At 37.1% G+C, this 22,306-nt stretch overlaps 1 protein-coding gene across 49 annotated transcripts in view; it reads right to left on the reverse strand.

The window, feature by feature from the left end:
- Window positions 1-22,306, reverse strand: part of cnksr2a (connector enhancer of kinase suppressor of Ras 2a) — a 218,235-nt gene that overhangs the window by 119,561 nt on the left and 76,368 nt on the right. For 34 of the 49 annotated variants that reach the window (XR_012399412.1, XR_012399414.1, XR_012399413.1 and 31 more), the window contains 4 exons: window positions 18,894-18,981; window positions 9,833-9,874; window positions 3,112-3,231; window positions 1,640-1,699 (listed from right to left, as the gene is read on the reverse strand). Coding sequence is in view for 45 of the 49 variants with exons in the window: in XM_073940788.1 (XP_073796889.1) it covers window positions 1,640-1,699; window positions 3,112-3,231; window positions 9,833-9,874; window positions 18,894-18,981 (310 nt within the window). In the remaining 4 variants the exon portion in view is untranslated. Of the gene's footprint in view, window positions 1-1,639; window positions 1,700-3,111; window positions 3,232-9,832; window positions 9,875-18,893; window positions 19,000-22,306 lie in introns of all 49 variants that reach the window. The other 15 variants (XR_012399411.1, XM_073940796.1, XM_073940794.1 and 12 more) reach the window with 1 other exon arrangement.

Raw genomic sequence — 22,306 nt, forward strand, 5'->3', positions numbered from 1 at the left:
CTCTGGATTGCCCATATACATCTGTTTGCTCCTGTGTTGACTGTTGCTGGCCTGACCATTCCATTTAATAAACCTGCGTTTGGATCCGCACTTCCTGTTGTCAGTGTCCAACTTCACATTACAGATATATTACAGTACCATGAAATTCGGATGGTCAAGTTTATCAGCTGAACTGATCAAAAGGTAAATTTTTGTGTGTGTGTATGATAATTTTGGTCAATAAAAAATGAGTATACAAAATTAATTTAAATTTAACAGCTCATGAGATTTAGTCTGGCATGAACTTGATGAGAAATGCGATCATGTTCAAATCTCAGACTTCTGCATCTGCACACTTTGGTATTATGTCAAATCTGAACAGTTTGTGACAGATCTCTTCTTAAGCTCTTGAGATTTAAGATGTAAATCTGAAAAACACATCAACATCAGCATCTCCATTGGTTATCTCCATTTAATATCAGTGCAAATGCACAACTGAAATATGCCATGGAATATTAAGAATGTATCAATGCTCATAAGCATGCTGAAAAAAGTAAGATAACAGAAAATCAATGTATTAGGGTTATAAATCAATAACCAATTATATTTATAAATATGATAATAATAAATATGATACTTGAATCCAGAGTGCTGAGTGAACGAAATAATTTGGAGTAGCGGACAGGCTGCGGTTGCTAATTTCTGTATTTTTTTAAAGGCAAAGGGTTAAGCATTTTACTTGAGCATATAGCAGCAACCAATGACATAACATGTAATTTTACTTGCAGTGCCGTAAGACATGTAAGACATCGATCTGCTCCAAATTTACACACATATGCTATATGTAATTCATAAAACCACAAACTTAACATCGCAGGCAGATCATTTTTAAAACCAAATTGCAAAAAGGTGTTTCATAGGAATTTAAAAGTGAAAGCAAACCTCGTCCCGCAGCACTATTTATAATAGCCTAGAGTACATTGGTTGTAAAATTTAAAAGCATAAAACGTGTGAACATGCATTCAAGGCAGCGCCTTCGATGTTCATCGTGCTCAAGAACGAGCATTATAACTGTAGCATGCATCCGCTTCATTCAGAAGGGTTTAAAAAACAGACTCGACTCTGGGAGTCGATTCCTGTCCTGGAGTCGGTACTAGGTCCATTGAGAGTCGAGGAATCTACTTTTTTGGAGTTGACTACTCATCCCTAACGTTAGCTAAGATTAATCCTGAAGAAAATTTTAACTATATTTGAATTAATTTAAAAACAGAGCCACGAGTTGACTTAAAATCCAAGGTAAGTATCAAACCATCCTTTTTCTGTACCATCACTCCCCTGTGAAATATATATTGGGCTCTCTCTTTTCTATGAGTACTGTATATTGCTCTATAGCAGGTAATATTATTCGCCCACTATTAGAGCTACAACAAAAATGAAGAGCTTTCAGTCGCATGGTAAGTGAATCTTTTTTTAGAGCACTTCTGCTTTCTCTTTCTCAATCTCTGTCTCTCTCGCTCAATCTCTTGCTCTTTGATTTGAATGTGTGCAGTAATAGCTTTACAATCAATTGCTGAGATTCATTACTTATATCTACAGCCTGCATGGACATTATGAAGACACACGAATTAGAGCACACACATTAACACTGCCAGGCTCTTACCCCCTCTGTGGTTCCTGTGATAACATGAAGGCCATCATATGTGGATTTGATGTACATTCCCTTAGAAAAATAGACACATATAAAACGAATATTAGAGCATAATGAATAATGTCCTCATATTTTTTCTCATTCCATCTCATGCAAACACTTCACAATATGTAGCCTTTTCATCAGTGTGTATGGAGAGAAGTGAAATTATGTTTACTAAAAAAACGTTTTTTGATCATGTATCAGAACAAGCAAGCGTTCAAACACATGCTTATTAGGGCACAGATCAGTGTTGGGGAAATGACTTTGAATCCGTTAGCTAAACTATATATAGTTGCGCTTATTTACAACAATCTTTAGTTAAGCTACCCTATAGTTAACAAAAAGTCGAGTAACTATTTTCTTTTAAGGTATGCTTATTACATATATTACATGAAGTCACTATAGTAATATAAGTTAATTATGCATAACTATCATTAAACCTATGCATAACTAACACTAAACATGTATAGTAAGTACATGTTAAGGCAGGATATTGGAAAAAAACGATACTGGAAAATGATGGATGAACGATATTGAAAAAAAATGACATTGCGATATTTTATTTTTCTACGATACAGAGAAATCAAGCATAATTTTACCAGATAAAATAATTGCCTTTATTTGGATGAATTTATAATTTCATGAAAAGACTTTATCATTTTAGATTTATTAGGATGATTTACAGTAGCAGGGGAGTGCATCATAAAATATACTACAACAACCACAAGCATTGATAAAAACAGATACAAATGAAGCAAACAGTATTTTATGTTTTTTTTTTTTTTTTTTTTTTGAGTCTGGTAGCATTAAAAATGTAACAATTAAATGTAAAACACTTTATTGTATAAATATATGCATAAATATAATTCATCTTTCCTAAAGTAATAAACATTATAATTTCTTGTGCCCTAATGCTTAAAACTGACTTGAAATGCTCACACAGTAACAGGCCTTAAAAACACATTCAAATGATAAGCATTTTAGTAACTTTATAGTTCAACTTCGAAATCAAATCAGACATACTTTCAATTATGGCTCCTGGTCAACTATAATCCTGACTCCACATTGCAGATCCTGCGATTTGATTTTGCTGATGTGCATATTCCGATTTCTATACTGAAACAATATATTGTGCAGCCCTAGTACATCTGATTAATTTAATAATATTACTCAGCAAATTAATAGTTACAATGTAGTAAATTTATAACTTTAAAATAAAGTTTAACCAAAAGTTGTTTCCAAACAATTCAACAATTTTTAAAGACTTGTCTTCCTAAAAAAACTATCATTATTGTATTACAAAAAAATTATATTCCTATGTTTCCAGAATTTTCAATTAATATCAGATGAACCTCACCTGAATAACTGACTTAAATAACTGAAATAAAAACAGCAATAATCAGACCAGTGGTCAGCAGCACAGTATAAATGCATGATCTTACCAGACCCTCTGTAGGTTTGATATTAGCCAGCTGGACCACCTCCAGATGAGCCGACTGAGAGACCAGAGGGTCTGAAGACAGTGAGATGATGTGGTCACAAACTCCAGACAGAGTCTTACACTTAAGAAAAAGAGAAAACACAGAGGGCATATCAACTCAGATTTCATGAACGGCTGCAGTTCTGAAGCTATTTCCAGTGGCAAGCACTTTGCTATAAAAAAGAAGAAAAAAAAGTGTAAACTTGGCAGATTTGGTTCAATTTAAACAAACTTGAGCTCTCAAAATAAATATTTTGCTTATTATTTAACTACTTATTTAAAATCAGCTAAAACACAATTTTTTTGAGATATTTTTTTGGTATAACTTAATTGTTTTATGTTCAATCCACTTAAATTTGTTAAGGTAACAATCTATTTGTGTTGGGACAACATGAATGAATTGTGTGGAACCCTGCATTTTTTGCAGTGTGGTTAGTGAAGTTAAGTGTGAAAGCTGCCATCTGAATCTTGGCCTGAACTAAAAAAGTAGATGAATACAATGGAAAAAAATGGGCTTCAGCCTGCATCCAATCCAAGTGTTTCGACTGAAATATGAGTGCAGCACAGACCAAAAACGTCTACTTTTTAAACTAAACTAAACCTAAGAGTGAACAGTGTACTATAGAGAGTACAGTGACCTAAACTGAATTGAAAACTGTTTAGCTTTTAATTTAGTTTAGAACATGCCTTTCTGTTAGATGGTTCTAGATTATGGAACAGTCTACTTCTGAACATTAGAGCTCCTCATTCGATTGCATTCCTAAACAATTTCAGTTGTTAAATCTTGACTTGGAGTATTTGTATTTCATGGCATTTGATTAATATTGGTACTTTAATGTGTAAAGTCCTGTCTACCAGTTATTTTGCTAGTTTCCTCTGTTTAATCTTTTATTACTTGTCTTTTACAGCACTTTGGTTCACTGAAAAACAATATTCAAAGATGATTGGTGGGATTTACTTTTTTAAGGTAAGTGGTTGCAAACTATTTATTTAGGCTGAATCAATGACTGTAAAAAATATGGACGACGCGACAGCCCCTTTTCCCATTGAACGCTTTGAGGGCAAAACGCATGCTTGACGGGCACGAACTGTCGTAAAAGACTGCTGAAATTGGAGCCTTGACATGCGCAGAAGGACTGTCTGATGAAGCCAGAGGAGGAGCCGCGAAAATCGAGCTTCCAACCAAACGCTTTATGTAAAATCAACCACGCCCCCGAACTTCTCAGCATGTGTTTGCTGTCATATCAATACAAATGGATGTAATAACGTTAACAAATATGAGGGTTTTATATATTCAATCGTGCCAGCTCTAGGCGCAGCGCATAACCTACTCGCGGCGTCGCAGACTGATTCCTGCTCGCATGCGGCAGCGCCGGCTCGCTCGGCCGCCGCATCTGACTCGATTGACTCGGGCTGGAATCGGGCAGTGAGTCCAGGCATCCGGAGTAGGTCCAGCAGAGGTAGTCAGTCTGAGCTCTGAGGGGTAAGTCTCCGGCTGGAATCTAGCTGGAACTGGCCCTACTGTATTTTGCTATCTGGGTGGCTAGGCGTACATGTATCAGCAAACTAATAAAGCCCGAAAAAAGCCCTGACCTTAGCGAATAAACAGTTTTCCACCAGGATCATGTATGTCAGAAATTGTAGTTTACTGCTGAACTCATTTTGTCATGGTAAAATAACACAGAAATCGAATAATAACACTTCAGTCTTCAACCGAAGCTCAGACGCGCTGCTTTGAGAAACTGTCAATCACAGCTGTCAATCACGATGACATGCCCAGCATTAAATTACTGCTAAAAACAAACTGTCTACAAAAATGAAGATCTGCACCTATTTCAGCACAATAACCAATGCCTTAATCGACCAGAACCATCTTTCGGGACATTTTATTGCAAGTGTAATTATTTTTTTTATTTGGGCTCAAGTCTCCTTCATTAACACGGAGGAGGCGGGCTTTATGACTTGTACTGCAGCCAGCCCCCAGGGGGCGATCTAACGGCCGAGACCTTCACTCAAACGCAGGCTTGCGGCACACTTGGGCTGAATTTAATCAAACATATTAAGTTGAACATTTCTAAATTTAATGTATTGGTTTAAATCGAGCCCTTATAAATTGTTTGCAATAATTTTGCAGAAGTCATTTTTTTCAGTGTACTGTAAACATCAGTATTTTAAGTGTGCTTCTTAACTAAATTGACTTGACAAAAAACATGACCAAATCTGTTGCTCTGTAAGCAAGTCATTTCTCCTGTGTTCATCAGTCCTCCTTCTACTCTAATTCTTTTTGTCTTTCACTATCTTATGATCAGATTTCACATGTCCTTTATTTTGGTGTGCTTCACTCAGGATGAGAGTGGTGAGAATCAATGTTGTTTCATTTCTTATACACTGCACTATTCCTGCACTCTCCACATTTCTCTCAACAAGTGCTTTACTGGCATGACTGCAAAGTAAATAACAGAACTGCTGAGGCATTCAACAAACTTTTTCAATACAGTATGGAAGAAATAAGATAAAAATAATATCCATAGATCCATCCATCCATCCATCCATCCATCCATCCATCCATCCATCCATCCATCCATCCATCCATCTATCTATCTATCTATCTATCTATCTATCTATCTATCTATCTATCTATCTATCTATCTATCTATCTATCTATCTATCTATCTATCTATCTATCTATCTATCTATCTATCATCCATCCATCCCTCCATCCATCCATCCATCCATCCATCCATCCATCCATCCATCCATAATTTTATCTGTTTATCCATCTATTTCTTTATATCTTCCATAAATTAATTTCTCTGTCTAGCTACACATCTGTTACCTTGCTTCCATCCATGAATCTATTTATCCATCCATCTATCCATGTGTTCACCCATCCACCTATCTAACCAACTTACTCCATCCATTCACCCACTGATCTATTGATCCATTCATCCATCCAATTTTGTATTCTCTTATCTGTCCATCCATCTATATGTCTATATATCTACCCATCAATTAATCTCTCTACTTGTCCATCTATATCCATTTCTATTTCAATAGATTCATTCATCCGTGAATCTATTAATCCTTTTATCTGTCTATCCACCCATAATATTCAACCATCCATATCTCCATCTGCTCATCTATACATTTATTCATCTGTTTGACACCCCATACATCTATCTCACCATCCATGTCCATTTTTTCATCCATTCATGTACGTTATCTGTCTGTACATCTTTGACTGACCATTTATCCATCCATTCACCCATTTTTGCGTTTTTACCTGTTCATCCATCCATGTCTATAAATCTACCCCTCAGTTAATCTCTATATTTCTATCTATATACATATCAATTTCCATGCATCCATTCATCAATGAATCTATTCACCCTTCCATCCACCCAAACATTGGTCTATCCAACCATCCACCTCTCCATCTGCTCATCTATACATCCATTCATCTGTCTGTTTGACAACCCCTTCATCTATCCAATCATCCATACATCTATCAATTTATTTATCCACCCATCCATCCATCCATCTAGTTTTCTGTCTGTACATCTCTAAACATCCATCCATCCATTTATTCATCCATCAACCAAGTTAATTAACTTTCTCCATCCATTCACCCAATGATCTGTTAATTTATCCATCCATCCATCCATCCATCCATCCATCATCCATCCATTCCTCCATCCATCCATCCCTCCCTCCATCAAATTTGGTATTCTTTTATCTGTTTATCCATCTATATCCATATATCTGAACAGTATATCCAACCATCTGCTCATCTATACATTCATTCATCTGTCTGTTTGACAATCCTTTCATCTATGCATTTACTGATCTATACATCTATCCATTAATCTATCCGTCCATCCATCCATCTGTTGCTCCATCAATGTACAGCATCTACTCATTCTTTCATCTGTTCATTCACCTATTCAAAAATCCATGCATCAATCCATTCATTCACCCATCCACCCACCCACCACCCATCAATGTACTGTTGTGTTGCCAATAAAAAAGTGCACCTGGATTTCTCGGTGCCGCATTTCTGCAGGTGTGTTGCAGATTCATGTTTGCTTTTTATGGTTCTGTAGCACTTTAATTCACTTTGTTTAATAGGCTCATCTCTCACTCTGCTTCTGCTTTCATCTGGTGTCATTGGTGTGTTTGTTTCTCCTCCTACAGTCAGTGCAGAGATGGGGTGGTGCTGGGAAATGAAATCTGCTGCTAGCAGGCGCAATGTGAAGGTATTTATAGCTGTGGGACTCAGTAAGAATGACAGCTGTGCCCGGCCCAGCAGTCTGTGGTGACAACGAGACCTGCCACACACACATATACACACACACACAAACTGCTGTGCGCTGGTGTGTATGAGACAAGGATCTCACAAAGAGCCTAGCTCTGGGTCTCCTGCCACGGCAAACAGAACTGCACCTCAGGGCATGAACTAGCAGAATGCATGTTCACTAAACAGCCACCTGAGGATTTTTAAAGTGACAAATGTAAAACATTCGTTTATTAATTTTTTCAGTCTTGAACTGAAAGGCTGAAAAAAGTAAAACCAACAAACTTAAAATTAAATTGAAATTAATATCTGAAACGTGAAAGAAGTACTCATTTGAATCTTACGTATGTCAAAACAAATTGCAAAGTGAGGATAAGTAATATAATATAATATAATATAATATAATATAATATAATATAATAAATATAATATAATATAATATAATATAATATAATATAATATAATATAATATAATATAATATAATATAATATAATATTGTAAAGTTGGTGGTTCATTGCACTGTGGTGTAGATGTCTGCATTCCTGTGGCTATACTGTGGGACCCGCAGGACCTGACCAGATTTCTTGCAGTATGGGGGTAATTACAAATAGAACGTGGTAGCGGATGGTAACTCTGGTGTAATTTGAACAGGATCAGGCGGTCTAACAATATAGCGTTCCCCAGTCCTGATGTTATTTTGGAACAGCATATCTAGTATTTCTTCATTCTTATTGACCACCGGTCCAGCCAGTGCTTACAACTGTTACACTGTCTGTGCATGCATTATCTGCATAACAGTCCTCAGAGCAGGTTTACCAAAATGGGAGAGCAAATTAAAGATGCGCTGTCCTTCAGCTTGCAATAGAATATGGGTGTCCAAACTCGGTCCAGGAGTGCTGGTGTCTTGGATAGTTTAGCTAAAAACGTCCTTCAACACATCTGCCTGAAAGTTTTTGTATACCTAAAAGAGCTTGATTAGCTGGTTCAGGTGTGTCTAATTGGGGTTGGAACTAAAATATGCATTAGAAGACGGTTAGTTTATTGGCAGGAAACCCAAATCAGTCAAGTCTGATGTATAGGAGTCTTTTTCTTAAGTCATAGACACAAATAAAAAATAATAATTATCATTTGCATGTGATAATACCTCAAAGTTTTACCCTTTAGCAGTCACAAGACTGGAACCCTCTAGTTTAAGGCGGCACTCATGTCTCATCACATAGGGCCAAACAAAACTGACATTTAGCCTACAATCCTTGCACAACATACAGTTTTATCAGTTATCACTCTCTTTTGGTAGTACCTAATTTAAACGTGAGATTTTGGAAACCAAATTTAAATTTAAAGCAAACGTTTGGGTCGGGTTGGTGGGTGATGAAGCAGGTGAACATGAATGAATGAATGAATATACAACAGGAGAGGTCAGGTGTGGAATAAAACCTTGCAGGAGCGGAACTAAAAAATTAGTCCCGTGCAGACCTCTACTGTGGTGACCCCTGATAAATCAGGGACTAAGCCAAAGGAAAATTAATGATTGATAATATAATATAATATAATATAATATAATATAATATAATATAATATAATATAATATAATATAATATAATATAATATAATATAATATAAGGGCAATACCATGGCTCAGTGGTTAGCACTGTTGCCTCACAGCAAGACGAGTCCCAGCTGGGTCAGTTGGCATTTCTGTGTGGAGTTTGCATGTTCTCCCTGTGTTCGCGTGGGTTTCCTCCGGGTGCTCTGGTTTCTTCCACAATCCAAAGACATGCGCTATAGGTGAACTGAATAAACAAAATTGGTTGTAGTGTATGTGTGTGAATGAGTGTGTATCCGCTGGGCATCTGCTGTGTAAAACATATGCTGGATAAGTTGGCAGTTCATTCCATTGTGGCAACCCCTGATGAATAAAGGGACTAAGCTGGAAAAAAATGAATGAAGGAATATTATATTATAATAACATGTAAGTATTGTTATGTGTAAAATATAATAATGAAAAAAAATTACAACAAAAATTAAACCATACATTTAAATAATATGAATAACAGCAAAAATGTAAAGTTATAAAGTAACTTATTTCAACAATTTCAATAATAAAAAAAGTTAAATGGGCTAAACATGCAGAGATGAACTCAAATCTGAAATCAATTCTGAATGGTTCATTGAACCGAACACCATTAAAATGTCTTTTCTAATCATTTTTTCATCATGAAATGAGTCAGGACTTTGGAGCACACAGAAATAAGAGGCACACAGATGAGCATCCTCACAATTCCTCCAGTAAATGAAGAAATGGGGCCAGAGCTCGCAGGAGGAACATTAGAGCTCATTATCAGCCTCATATTGGAGCATAAAAAAAGAGAACAGAGAAACACTTACCACATGGAGGATCTTATTTTCGGTTTCATAGACGGTGCAGTCCTGCAAAGAGAAGAGAATAAGATATTACTGCCATTTGAAACCGTTTAGGCCTCTCATGTACACACAGAGTGCTTGAGAAAACATTTACTGAGCAAAGTATGTCTGCAGATGGGATAATCCTGCAAACAGCTGGGTCACTGTGTTCAGATATGTCTCACTCTCTCTTTCTAATATGGAAAGGTTGAACAGAGGAGAGCCCCGGGCTCCAGTTAACATTCAAGCTCTGATGGAGATATTTGAAGGAGCTCCAGAGGTTCCCACTGGGGGCCGAGACTGCTGGGAGAGCTCATGGAGAAACAGCAAACCTGAGTTGTGTTTGTGTAGGTGTCATTTACAGTATGACATACTGTAGATGGAGTGTATAAAAATGAGAGGTAATGGTGAATTAGATAGGTATGATATTGGTGTTAAATAGGTGTTATATAGGTATTAAATGTGTATTATATAGCTATTAAATAGGTAAAATAGAATTAAAATCTAATGTCATTTATAACCGATCATGCAACTTTTATAATTGATTATAATATATACCAATATATTGCAGCTGGAAGGGCATCTGCTGCGTAAAACATTTGCTGGATACGTTGGGGGTTCATTCCACTGTGGCGACCCCAGATCAGAGTTTTAAAGAGTACCTGAAAACCATACTCGAGTAAAATACAGATACCTTACTGTAAAAATTACTTCATTACAAGTTACAAGTCACCAATTCCAATAAGACTTGAGTAAAAGTTTTAAAGTATCCGTTTTTAAAAGAACTTAAGTATACCCATACTGAATGTAGGCTCAAAAAAAGGCTTAAAGAAATTCAATTGAACACCTCAATGTTTCAAAATTGCAGAATAAAATAGATAAAAAAAGAACAAAAAATCAAGTCAAGCTTAAGTGTTCAAAAAAGGCAAAAACAATTTTTCAAAAAAAAAATTTGTAAAATGTAGTAAAAAAAGATTCAATGCTGACTTTCATGTGATTCACCTCTCAGTCTCAGAGGGGGCAATACTTTTATTTTGAGTAATTTTTCAGTTGATTAGGATTTTTTTCTCTGTATTAAAATTAAACAAATAGGAGCATTGTTATTTTTAAACTTAGTAAACTAAATATAAATTCAATGAAAAATACATCACAATCTCACAGCTAAATGCAACTGACGCAAAATGTATAATTTCAGTGATACATTTATTGACGTTGCACAAAAAAAATTGAGCTAAAACATAGTCTTGTCATGTCGCAGTGGTTTTTTGCCATATCAGTAACTGTTTTAAATTCACTATATATAGAGAGTATATATTATATTAAATTCACTAAATTCACTAAATATATAATAAAATAGTCAAGTAGTGAGTAAAAGTTGCTTATATTCTTAATACTCAGTACAAGTACAAAGTAGCCAAAAAAAGTCTATTTACTTAAGTACTTTACAGTACTTTATGCCCCAGATTAATAAAGGGAGTAAGCCAAAAAGAAAATGAATGAATGAATGAATGAATATACCAATATACACCAATAATAATTGACAAAGCATTTTTGACATTTATAGTAAATAACGCATCACTTTGTGGTGTTATTTTTAAGCATTTTTTGTTAATGGAACAAAAATCTATAATAGACATGTATAGCAGGCACAGACAAACAAGATCATAAATCTTTCTTCAGGATTTGCGGATACAATGAGCGTTTATGAAATATTAAGGCAGATGCTGCTGGCAGCAACACAGTTTTTCAAGCACCTGTCAATGTTGAGATTTCAGGCTTTTCATATTGTAAGGCAACATCCAAAATACACTTTAAAGCATTTATTTTGCTAACTGTTAATGTATCTTTAGATTTTAAATATAATGTCAATCAATTACAAAGTCTATTTTCTCATAAGTTAAAGTTACGCCCACATTTATAATGGCACTTGAGTGATATTCAAGTTCATTGACTACAACTAGCTAGTAGCTAATTAAGACTAAAATGTCATTAACACAGTGCTTATAGAGGAAACTTGACCCCCTATTCTTAAGTGTAACTTGTACCCACGTTAAGTATGGCACTTATTGTGGGATATTCAAGTCTATTGACGAGAACTAGCAAATAATTAAGGCTAAAATGTGATTAATATGGTGTTAATAAAGCAATTTGACCCCCTATCCTAAAGTGAAACAATCAAATAAATAATAAACGGTTTATCAAATTGTAAATAATGGCTAAAATGCCTTTACGTTCAGCTAATAATGAGTTATGTGTTTGCTCATGCTTAACTGATGCATGGTTGTGAACAAGTTAATCATGATTTCCAAGTTTATCTGAGCTTAACTAATGCATAATTCAGGGCCGTTAATATGTTTCAAGAGTTCACACTTAGCTGATGATTGATTATAAGCAAGTTTGGCATGCTGTCCCGGGAGAGAGCCCTGAGCTCGAAGGTTCTTGAGACCTGGGCTCCCTCCCGTTTGGAGGAAGAAAGGGGAGCCTCGAGCTCAGGTAGATCTCGACAACTCCCCTTTATATAATAGCTAAAGATTAAGATTGAAGGCTATTAAAAGATATGCTGCATTATTAGATTACCTGTATTGAAATTTAGATTTAACGATTAACTTGTTGTACATGTTTTTGGAATGTGGGAGGAAACCGGAGAACCCGGGGAAAACCCACGCAAGCACGGGAAGAACATGCAAACTACACACAGAAACGACCACCGGCCTGTTAAGGAACTAGAGCCGGTGACGTTCTTGCTGTGAGGCGACAGTGCTAGTCACTGAGCCACCGTGCTGCCCTATGGAGGTAAAGGTGAAAAGGTAGGGGTGGAAGGGGGGATTCTTCAAATCGAAGATGACTGTAGTGAGAAAACCCTGGCTCTTTATAGTGGTTAGGAATGGCCTGATTGGTGGATCAAGCATGCTAATGCAGAACCAGCCGTGTTCAATCATAATCACGTGCTCCTCTCGAAATTAGTTTATGAATAAACTTCACTTAGTTAACTACTAATTACTAGTGCTTTTGTTTTAACTAATGCTTAATTGTGAACAAATCAACCATTAACTAATGCTAAAACTAATGCATTTTTTGGACCCTTAAAATAAAGTGTTACCGCTCATTTGAATATTTTACCCGCTTCATCTGGAATGTCTTGCCTTAAAGAAAGCATACTGAGAAAAACCCTGATCTCTGGCCATCATCCATCACCATAGCAACTCCCACTCTGCTTCCTGTATCCATCACTGACCCCCAAACCCAACAATGGCCAACGCGAGGACACAATTTTCTTTTTCTTTGGTCTAGATTTCTGCAGCATCTTCATGAGAGAGCTTATTCTGTATGGTTTTTTGGTGCTTTCACCTGCACCTCTTCCCTTTCATCACAATAAAGTAATAACCAGCCCTCACACCTGAGACACTCGTGCAGCAGGAGCCCAGAGAGAGGGAGTAAAAGAAAAGAGTGTTCCTGGAAATGAAAGCGCATTGATTCACTTCCCTTCTGAGCACCTCTGAGCATCTCCGTACCGATTTTCCAGTGCTGTCACTCAAGCCATGGATCATCACGCAGGATGCCAGCATGCATATTTATTCACTTGTGGGTGTGCGTGTGTGTCTATAATGTTTGAGGTGTTCATAAACACGTACAGATTCATTTCACAGAATGGTTTTAGTATTCTGTCTGTGATTTAATAACACTTAAATTGTTTCAAAACCGAATCACATTCTTTTTTAGACAAAAGAGGAGCTTTGAAAGAAAACGGACAAGGGAATGGAATTGTCTAAAGCACAATTCAAGAGTTCACACTTAGCTGATGATTTATAAAAGCTTGTTTGGCATGCTGTCCCGGGAGAGAGCCCCGAGCTCAAGGGCTCCTCGAGCCCGGGGCTTCCTCCCGTTGGCAGAGCAAGAGGGGAGCCTGAGCTCGGTGGATCTCAGAACTCCCCTGCTGCGGTAGCTAAGGGAATACAAGGGATTAGACAAAGCTTGATTGTTATGTTATGTTGTTATGATTGTTATATCGTCGGTTACTAAGGTAAGTGGGCTGTGTGCACGCAAGCAATACACTTAGGCCCAATCACAATTCTACCCCTTAGCCCTTCCCCTTACCCCTCATTTTGTGAATTCACGTGAAGGGGTAGGGGTGTCCCAATTCCCATTCCCAACCACTAGAACTTTCTGATAGGGTATTCAAGTGTCATCGAGTGATGTCAGTGTCTGGTATAATGTTAATGTTGTTATCATGTAATTAGATATATGAATATGGCCACTGTAATGCACATTACAGTTATGATCTTACTGCCACATTATTATATCGTTATGATAACATCATATTGTTGCCTTCAGTGATTTCCTGAAGATAAATAGCAAAAAATAACGTAACTGAAATAACTACAGCAGTCGTTATCATCGATCTCATTTGAAGCAAGAGATCGCAATGACATATTATGATGTGTCCAGGTGTTGTAGTGGCATCTAATTTCTTAGGGGTACATTTTAAAGCCCTTCCCCTTAACACTCTGTTTCAAGGGCCAAGGGGAAGGCGAAGAGGTAGGGGTACAAAAATAGAATTGGGATTGGACCTTACTTAAATATGTCTTGTGGTAATACTGCGTAGGCAAATTTATACAACAGCTTGATTGTTATGTTTGTTGAATGTCTTTGGATGGTGGGAGGAAACCGGAGAACCCGGGGAAAACCAACGCGGACACGTGGAAAACATACAAACTCCTCACAGAAACACCCACCGGTCCTGTGGAACCAGGGCTGGCAGTGTTCTTGCTGTGGGGCTCACAGTGCTAACCACTGGGCCGCCGTGCCGCCCAATCAGAAGTAAAGGAGGAGAATAGGGGAGGAGGGGGGTTTCTTCCAAACGAAGATAAAGTGAACTGAAAACTGTGGCTATTTATAGTAGCTTAGGGCTCATATGATTGGAAGATAGTGATTAGCAAATGCGAGACCGGCCGTGATAAATCATAAGCACGTGATCCTCTCGAAATTAGTTTATGAATAAACTTCACTTAAATCATCATAAAATTCAGCATATTTAAAATTGTATTAATATTTCACAATTTTATTCTTGCCACTTTACTTTAGTGATTTACTGTAACACATAATTAATAAAACAACAAAATAAACAAACACCTGGATTTAGCTAGGAGATTCCTATTAGATAATCACTGTAGGGATGATTATGTTTCAGCTAGTAACAAATTATTTAACCCTAACTAACGCAGAGAGTAGCTTCTAGTGTCTTAAACATGTAATGTGATATGCTGGTGGAGAAGATGTTTTAAAAGGGTCGTATTATTGGGATGCCTCTAGCAAAAAACGCATATTAGGACAATGCTGAAACCACTAAAAATTGGTTCAAAACCCTCCAACACATTAATAAAAACTGGAAGGATAGTAGGGAACCATCTTTTTTTGATGAAGAAAGACCAAGATCGGTGAACAGTTAAACGTGAAACACAAACTTAAAAAGCAGGATTCATCTGGCTCAGATTGTGAAATGGAGCAATCATGGAGTATGAGACATCATCTTGGCCACCACAGAGTCCAGACCTTAACCCTACTGAGAATCTCTGGGATGTGCTGAAGAAAACTCTGCACAGTGATCCGACTCTCATAAAAAATAGAAAATCTTGCAGAAAAATGTATGAATCTCGGGACAGTAATACATCTTGTCACATTGTCAATTATACATACTGAAATGGTGCAAATGCTAAATGTGGCCCAACAGAGTGTCTGCATTGCATTGCATTTGGATGATCTTTTTTGATCAATGTATTTGGATGATCTGTATTTTTTCTTCATTAAAACTGGGGTACTCGATGATTCATAAATACCATCTGTACATTTTAGCTTCAGAAACTTCAGTAAAGTTCTAAGAACCGAAACAATCAGTCTGTGCAAGAAACTGAACTTTATTAACATTATTACGTTTGATCAACAGCCTTGGCAAATGGTTCAAGACAAAGTAAAACATGAGCTAATAAAATCAGGAGTGACAAGCATTATTTTTGTTCTGCCTGTTTTTTGACTGTCAAAGACAAGGTATGAATGATCAAGCAACACAATTTCAGAAAAAAGTCACCCACATCTTGAAGGTGTTTAAATTAAAACCAAATTTTCATTTCTGATAATGAGACAAACACGTCTAAACTAAGATTATGGTGAAGCCAGCAGGGGCGCTCATCCATACAAACTATGTAGTCCATAAGGCTATATTATGATAAAAGCTTGTTTACATGGTTGACTCGCAGTCAGACTAGCAGTGACGGAGAACTGGCTGACCGTCTTGGTCAAGTGCCCTGATGGAGAAATCAGATGGTCGAGCAGGTTTTTGGAACATGTTAGACTGGTAAAAGATTGTCTACCAACTCAGTCAGGTCCCAACCAGCTGGTAGTCCATCTGGTCAGTGAAACCTGTTTGGATCAGTCCTCGATATTGGATGAGTTAATAGCCAGCTTGGCTTAAATAGAAACACACCTTTAAAATAAAAATGTACAGGGAGGTGATCGGAGCAAAAACCCCCTGCTGTTCATGAGCTCTCTATAGTAGTTGCATTAGTTAAGATTAGACCCAGATCTCTGGCTTCAACGCTGTAATCTGTCCTGGATTAAGAGAGAGATTGTGTGCAGCGTTCAGGCTCAGCTGCCTGTGACAGACTCATCCATTTAATGCTGCTCGTGCTGGCCATGATCTTCTGACCCTACCAAAAATAATCTGCTGGGTACACAAACATGTGCACTAACACGTCACCGAAGGGGCCTTGAACGCCCTTCTCATATTTCTCTTTTGTGTGACATGGTTTGATCATGTTACTCTTCCTAAATGACTACATCACCCACACTGCACTTTGCTTCCCTTACAGTAGAGTGGAGTAACTATGATGTCAATTTGTATGCAAAAACCCAAAAGAGGAATTAGCATTTTAGCAGTTCCAGTTTCCTAAATCAAAATTTTTTTTTTAAATTGGATTTCAGTTAAATCACTTAAATAAGGTTTGTGGCTACCACAAACTCAAGATACTTTCAGGTTTTATTCTACGGCTTAAAACACATCAGTTATATCACACTCTTGATTTTTTAATCGGTTATGATTCCTTAAAAAGAGGTTTGCGATCAAGTTACAAAATGGGACTACAGGCAATGTCGGCACTCGATTATATGTCATCAAGCTGAACTGGGCTGAAACGCAGCCCACTTGCGTTGGGCATTTGGATTTGTCTGTTATTTAAGCATTTTCATGAATAGTATTTTATAGTTTGTAGTATTTTTCTAATTGGGAATTCATATTGTGTGTAGATAATTCCTTCACTTGTAAAGACTGTCAATTTGTGAATCATTTATTTTAATTAAACAATATTATAAAAATACTGCTTAGCGGTGCAGCCTGTCTCTTTCCTGCTCTCAGTAATGCAAATGTGTAAATAAATGTGTAAGAATACATACATAATAACTGTCATTTTAACATGATCAATTGATTTTTTGTTGTTTTTTTCTTCATCTGAACACAATTAACTCTGTCATAACTGCAGTACTTATACTCCTCCTTAAAATGTATAGTACATGTGACTGCATGGGCTTCTTTTTACTGTACTTTGTGAGAAAGAATATTGACTGTTGTTCTCTATCCATGATGAAGCTTGCAGACATATAGACATGTCCCTCACGCCTCAATTATTTCGTCGGTTACTAAGGTAAGTGGGCTGTGTGCACGCAAGCGATACACTTAGGCCCAATCACAATTCTACCCCTTAGCCCTTCCCCCTCATTTTGTGAATTCACGTGAAGGGGTAGGGGTGTCCCAATTCCCATTCCCAACCACTAGAACTTTCTGATAGGGTATTCAAGTGTCATCGAGTGATGTCAGTGTCTGGTATAATGTTAATGTTGTTATCATGTAATTAGATATATGAATATGGCCACTGTAATGCACATTACAGTTATAACCTTACTGCCACATTATTATATCGTTATGATAACATCATATTGTTGCCTTCAGTGATTTCCTGAAGATAAATAGCAAAAAATAACGTAACTGAAATAACTACAGCAGTCGTTATCGTCGATCTCATTTGAAGCAAGAGATCGCAATGACATATTATGATGTGTGCAGGTGTTGTAGTGGCATCTTATTTCTTAGGGGTATATTTTAAAGCCCTTCCCCTTAACACTCTGTTTCAAGGGCCAAGGGGAAGGCGAAGAGGTAGGCGTACAAACATAGAATTGGGATTGGACCTTACTTAAATATGTCTTGTGGTAATACTGCGTAGGCAAATTTATACAACAGTTTTAACAACCGTTAAGTGAAACAAAATGTATTTCCCATGTAAGAATTTATCCAAAAAGCTAAAATTAATTTGTTCATAATATATAGCGTAGATTATAATATAATAAACAGAGAGAGTAAATCTTTGCCACGGAACATTTTTCTAAAAATAAGCCTGAAATGTTGTCTGTAGCAGGGTGCTGCTGTTGTCACAGACGAGCACCCCAATGGCACTGTAGTCCGTTAATAGCCTAATGTAATCTTTTAGTTCTTGCGTTTGCATGTTAAATCTAAAAGTTGTATTTTTGTGTAAGGATTATACGGTTGGACAAACCGTGTAAATGTAATAATTACAGAGCTTATTATTTGCAATCTTCGAAAAGCCTATAGGAAAATCCTATAGGGATTTTATTGAGGGAACCAGTTTTATGCTAGCAGCTGATTAGCCAACATAGGTACATCATAGTTCGTCCACTCTATTAAACTGCATTTAAAAACATGTGAGGGAATGACATTTGTGAGAGAGGTTTAAATACTATTTCATATTTATTGCTAAACATGAATAAATAAACTCAATATCAGGACTAAATCTGCAGTGAAAGTCATTTACAACCACAAGACTAGAGCCATATATGACCTACATTAAATAATTCCAAGAACCTTCACAGCTGATTTAGCCTCTCAAACATGTTGTCTCCCTCAAAAACATCCATTTCAATGTAATGTTTTAGTATCTGAATCGACAGTTTAATCTAGTCGACTGGTTTTTATGAATGTCATTACCTGCTGTACAATGGTAGTTAGTTCCAGGCACAGCTGGATCACGTTGTTCCGGGTCACGGAATAATCTGTTACAGCAGCAAATGGTGACCTGCAAAAGAAGTAACACCTGGAATTAACAGTTAGATTATCCTTAGAGCCAGACCCACAAGATAGAAAATTGGAGTGAGTGTGTGTATATTTATAAACTTTGAAGATATATATGAATATATATGTGTTGGTATGTGCATATGTTGGCCGTGAATGTACTCCAGACCCAGTTTTTCTCTTCCTGTGAGTGACAAAGTGAATGTGGGTCGTGTGTATTGAGGCTGTGTTCTATATATACAGGGCTGTAGGAACATTGGTTCATCATTTCCATCCTGTTGCTAAATATTCCTCTAAGACCTCTGGGAAAACCAGCTGACGCACACCCAGAAACCCCTTACAACTGAAAGCTTCAGTTCACCCCGAAATTAAACACGCAGTCATCATTTGCTCGCTCTTATGTCAATCCAAACCCACAGGACAATCCTTCATCCTTGGAACACCGATAGAGATTTTTTTTAATCAAGAACTTTGTGTGCTTCAATTGAAAGTTTATTCACATCAATTTTTGCTTCATCACAACATCTTAAAGGTGCTATATGTATGTTTCAGACTTTTCTAAAGTATAAAAATGAAATAATATGTTCACAGATGCTAAAGGTGCCATGTACTGCATTGGTTTGATAAGTCAAATTTTTCTCTGATATCTACATAGTAGGTTTATGGTTTCGGTAAGTTTAAAAAATCTCCAGAATGAAGATTTTGGTTTTATGGGAAGAACATGCAAACTCCACACAGAAATGTCGGCTGGCTTAGTAAGGACTAGAACCAGTGACGTTCTTGCTGTGAGGCAACAGTGCTAACCACTAGGCCACCGTGCCACCTATTTAGGAAGGAGGAGTAGGGGTTGAAGAGGGGATTCTTCAAAATGAAGATTCAATTCAATTCAATTCAGTTTTATTTGTATAGCGCTTTTACAATGTAGATTGTGTCAAAGCAGCTTCACATAAATGGTCATAGTAACTGGAACAGTGTGGTTCAGTAACTGGAACAGTGTGGTTCAGGTTTTAGTGTTTAAGTTCAGTTCAGTTCAGTTTAGCTCAGTTCAGTGTGATTTAATCATTACTGAGAGTTCAAACACTGAAGAGCCAATTCATCGATGCGTAGCTCTACCAATCCTGAACCATGCGAGGCAGTGGCGACAGCGGAGAGGGAAAAAAAACTTCACCTGATGGGAGTGAAGAAAAAAAACCTTGAGAGAACCAGACTCAGTTGAGCACGACCATTTTAATTTCTCCGCTGGCCAAAAGTCTTGTGCAGAACTTCATTCGCCGTGGTTTATGCTGGAAGATGGCCTCAATGAAGACTCGTCTGAAGATGGCTGTTATATGGAACTTAGGATGTTTATAGTGGCTTAGGAATCATCTGATTGGAGGATCATAAATTCAATAATGCGGGGCTGGCTGCAAGCAATCGCAAGCATGTGATTCTTTCGAAATTAGTTTAGAAATAAACTTCACTTAAACACAATATGCAAAAATGGAGTGTTATAAATGAAAATTGCAGTTATATAAACAAACATAGAAATAAACATGTATATGAGAGTTTCTAACACATTGTTAACACTTTGAGGAGTGTGTCCTACAGGTGGTTGTCAAGCAAGCTCACCTGTGTGGAGCATGTTCATGCATCATACTATTATGCGATGCATAAGACAATTATATTCACAAGGATAAATTTAAATTAAATTGGACAAAAGAGAGTGATACAGATGTATCGTGTTGTATTTTTAAGCTATAATGTCACACAAAAAACAGCCAGAAATTAATATCATCTGCATGAACAGATGACAGTTGAGCAGAGTAATGACACGATTCAGCAGTCTACACGTGTTTGTTGAAACCTACGCTTCAAATTTTACAAATAACACTATAAATTGACAAAAGATTCAATAAAACCTTATGCCTCTTTAGAGTTGAGCTGAATAAATGTATAATCTGCAAATCATGCATTTTGCATACTGAAGCACATCTCACACAGTTGTTGTACAGTAACGCATAGTAAACAATCTGTGGTGGTGTTTTCAAAATAAAAGTCCCACATATCTAGAAAGTTAAATATAAGCTTTAGGCCGAATCCCAATTCTTTTTTTTTGTACCCCTGCCCCTTCCCCTTGGCGCCTGAAACAGAGAGTGTAGGGGAAGGGCTTCAGAATTAACCCCTAAGAAATGGGACAGCACTACAGCACCTGCACACATTATCATGTTTCATCGCAATCCCTTGCTTCATATGAGATTGACAATGGAGACTGCTGTAGTTTTTCCAGTTTTCGTTATTTATCTTCAGGAAATCACTGAAGGCATACATTATGTTATCGTAATGATATATAATGTGGCAATAAGATTGTAACTGTACTGTGCATTTACACAGTGGCCATATTCATATATGTAAATCACGCAAAAAAACAACATTGTAGCAGACACTAAAGAGCTCATTCCCAGCCAATAGACTTTTCTGACAGGGTATTTAAGTGTTTTCGAGTGACAGAATGTTGTGGAACTACTATACAGGAGTTATTATTAGGGAATATAGATAGTAAAATTTAAAGTTTTTTATTTTAGTGTTTTTTTTTAAAGCATGACGGTAAAACATGGACGTGGTTATGAATTTATTAAAACGTGTTTGTTTGCTGTAAAAACTCATAATAATTGACAAAAAAATACTAATTTGTGGATCTCCTTACTTTTGGGTGCAGATATGCTGCCGTTGTGGCTGGTGTATTCTGGGAAATTTTCTTACCCCTTGGTTTTGAAGGGGTATCTACCCCTTCCCCTTAGCCCTACACCTTCAAGCTAAAGAGAATTGGGACACCTCTATCCCTTCACGTGAACGCACAAAACAAGGGGTAGAGGTAAGTGGTAGGGCTAAGGGGTAGAACTCGGGTTGGGCCTTAATATAACTAATGGAGGGAAACTCCATTGTTATATTGATGGAGCCTGAGGCATGCATATTAATCTCAGAGCTACATGACACTGGGTTTCTTGATGACATCAGGTTGAGATATCCAGAAAGAATATCAACTGCCAGTAGCTCAGTGGTTACTTACACACCTCTCACACCAGAGACCCGGGTTCTATACCCGACTCTGACAGATGAAGAAGACCACGATAAAGAAGAGAAGGACGAAAACAAACAAGAGGACAACTAAAGGCCGGCTAAAACTTTAGATTTTTTATAATCCTGAATGATTGTAGCATGTTAGACTGCACAAACATGGCTCCCATGTCACACTGTAAGATCTCAGCCGTCATAAAGTCAGACTGAACAACAATGAAGATGTGCCAAACATAAAAGAAAACGCCCCCAAAGTTTGATGTCATCCAACCGTG

Source organism: Danio rerio, chromosome 24 (genome assembly GCF_049306965.1).
Source record: "Danio rerio strain Tuebingen ecotype United States chromosome 24, GRCz12tu, whole genome shotgun sequence".
In the NCBI taxonomy this organism is placed as follows: Eukaryota; Metazoa; Chordata; class Actinopteri; order Cypriniformes; family Danionidae; genus Danio; species Danio rerio.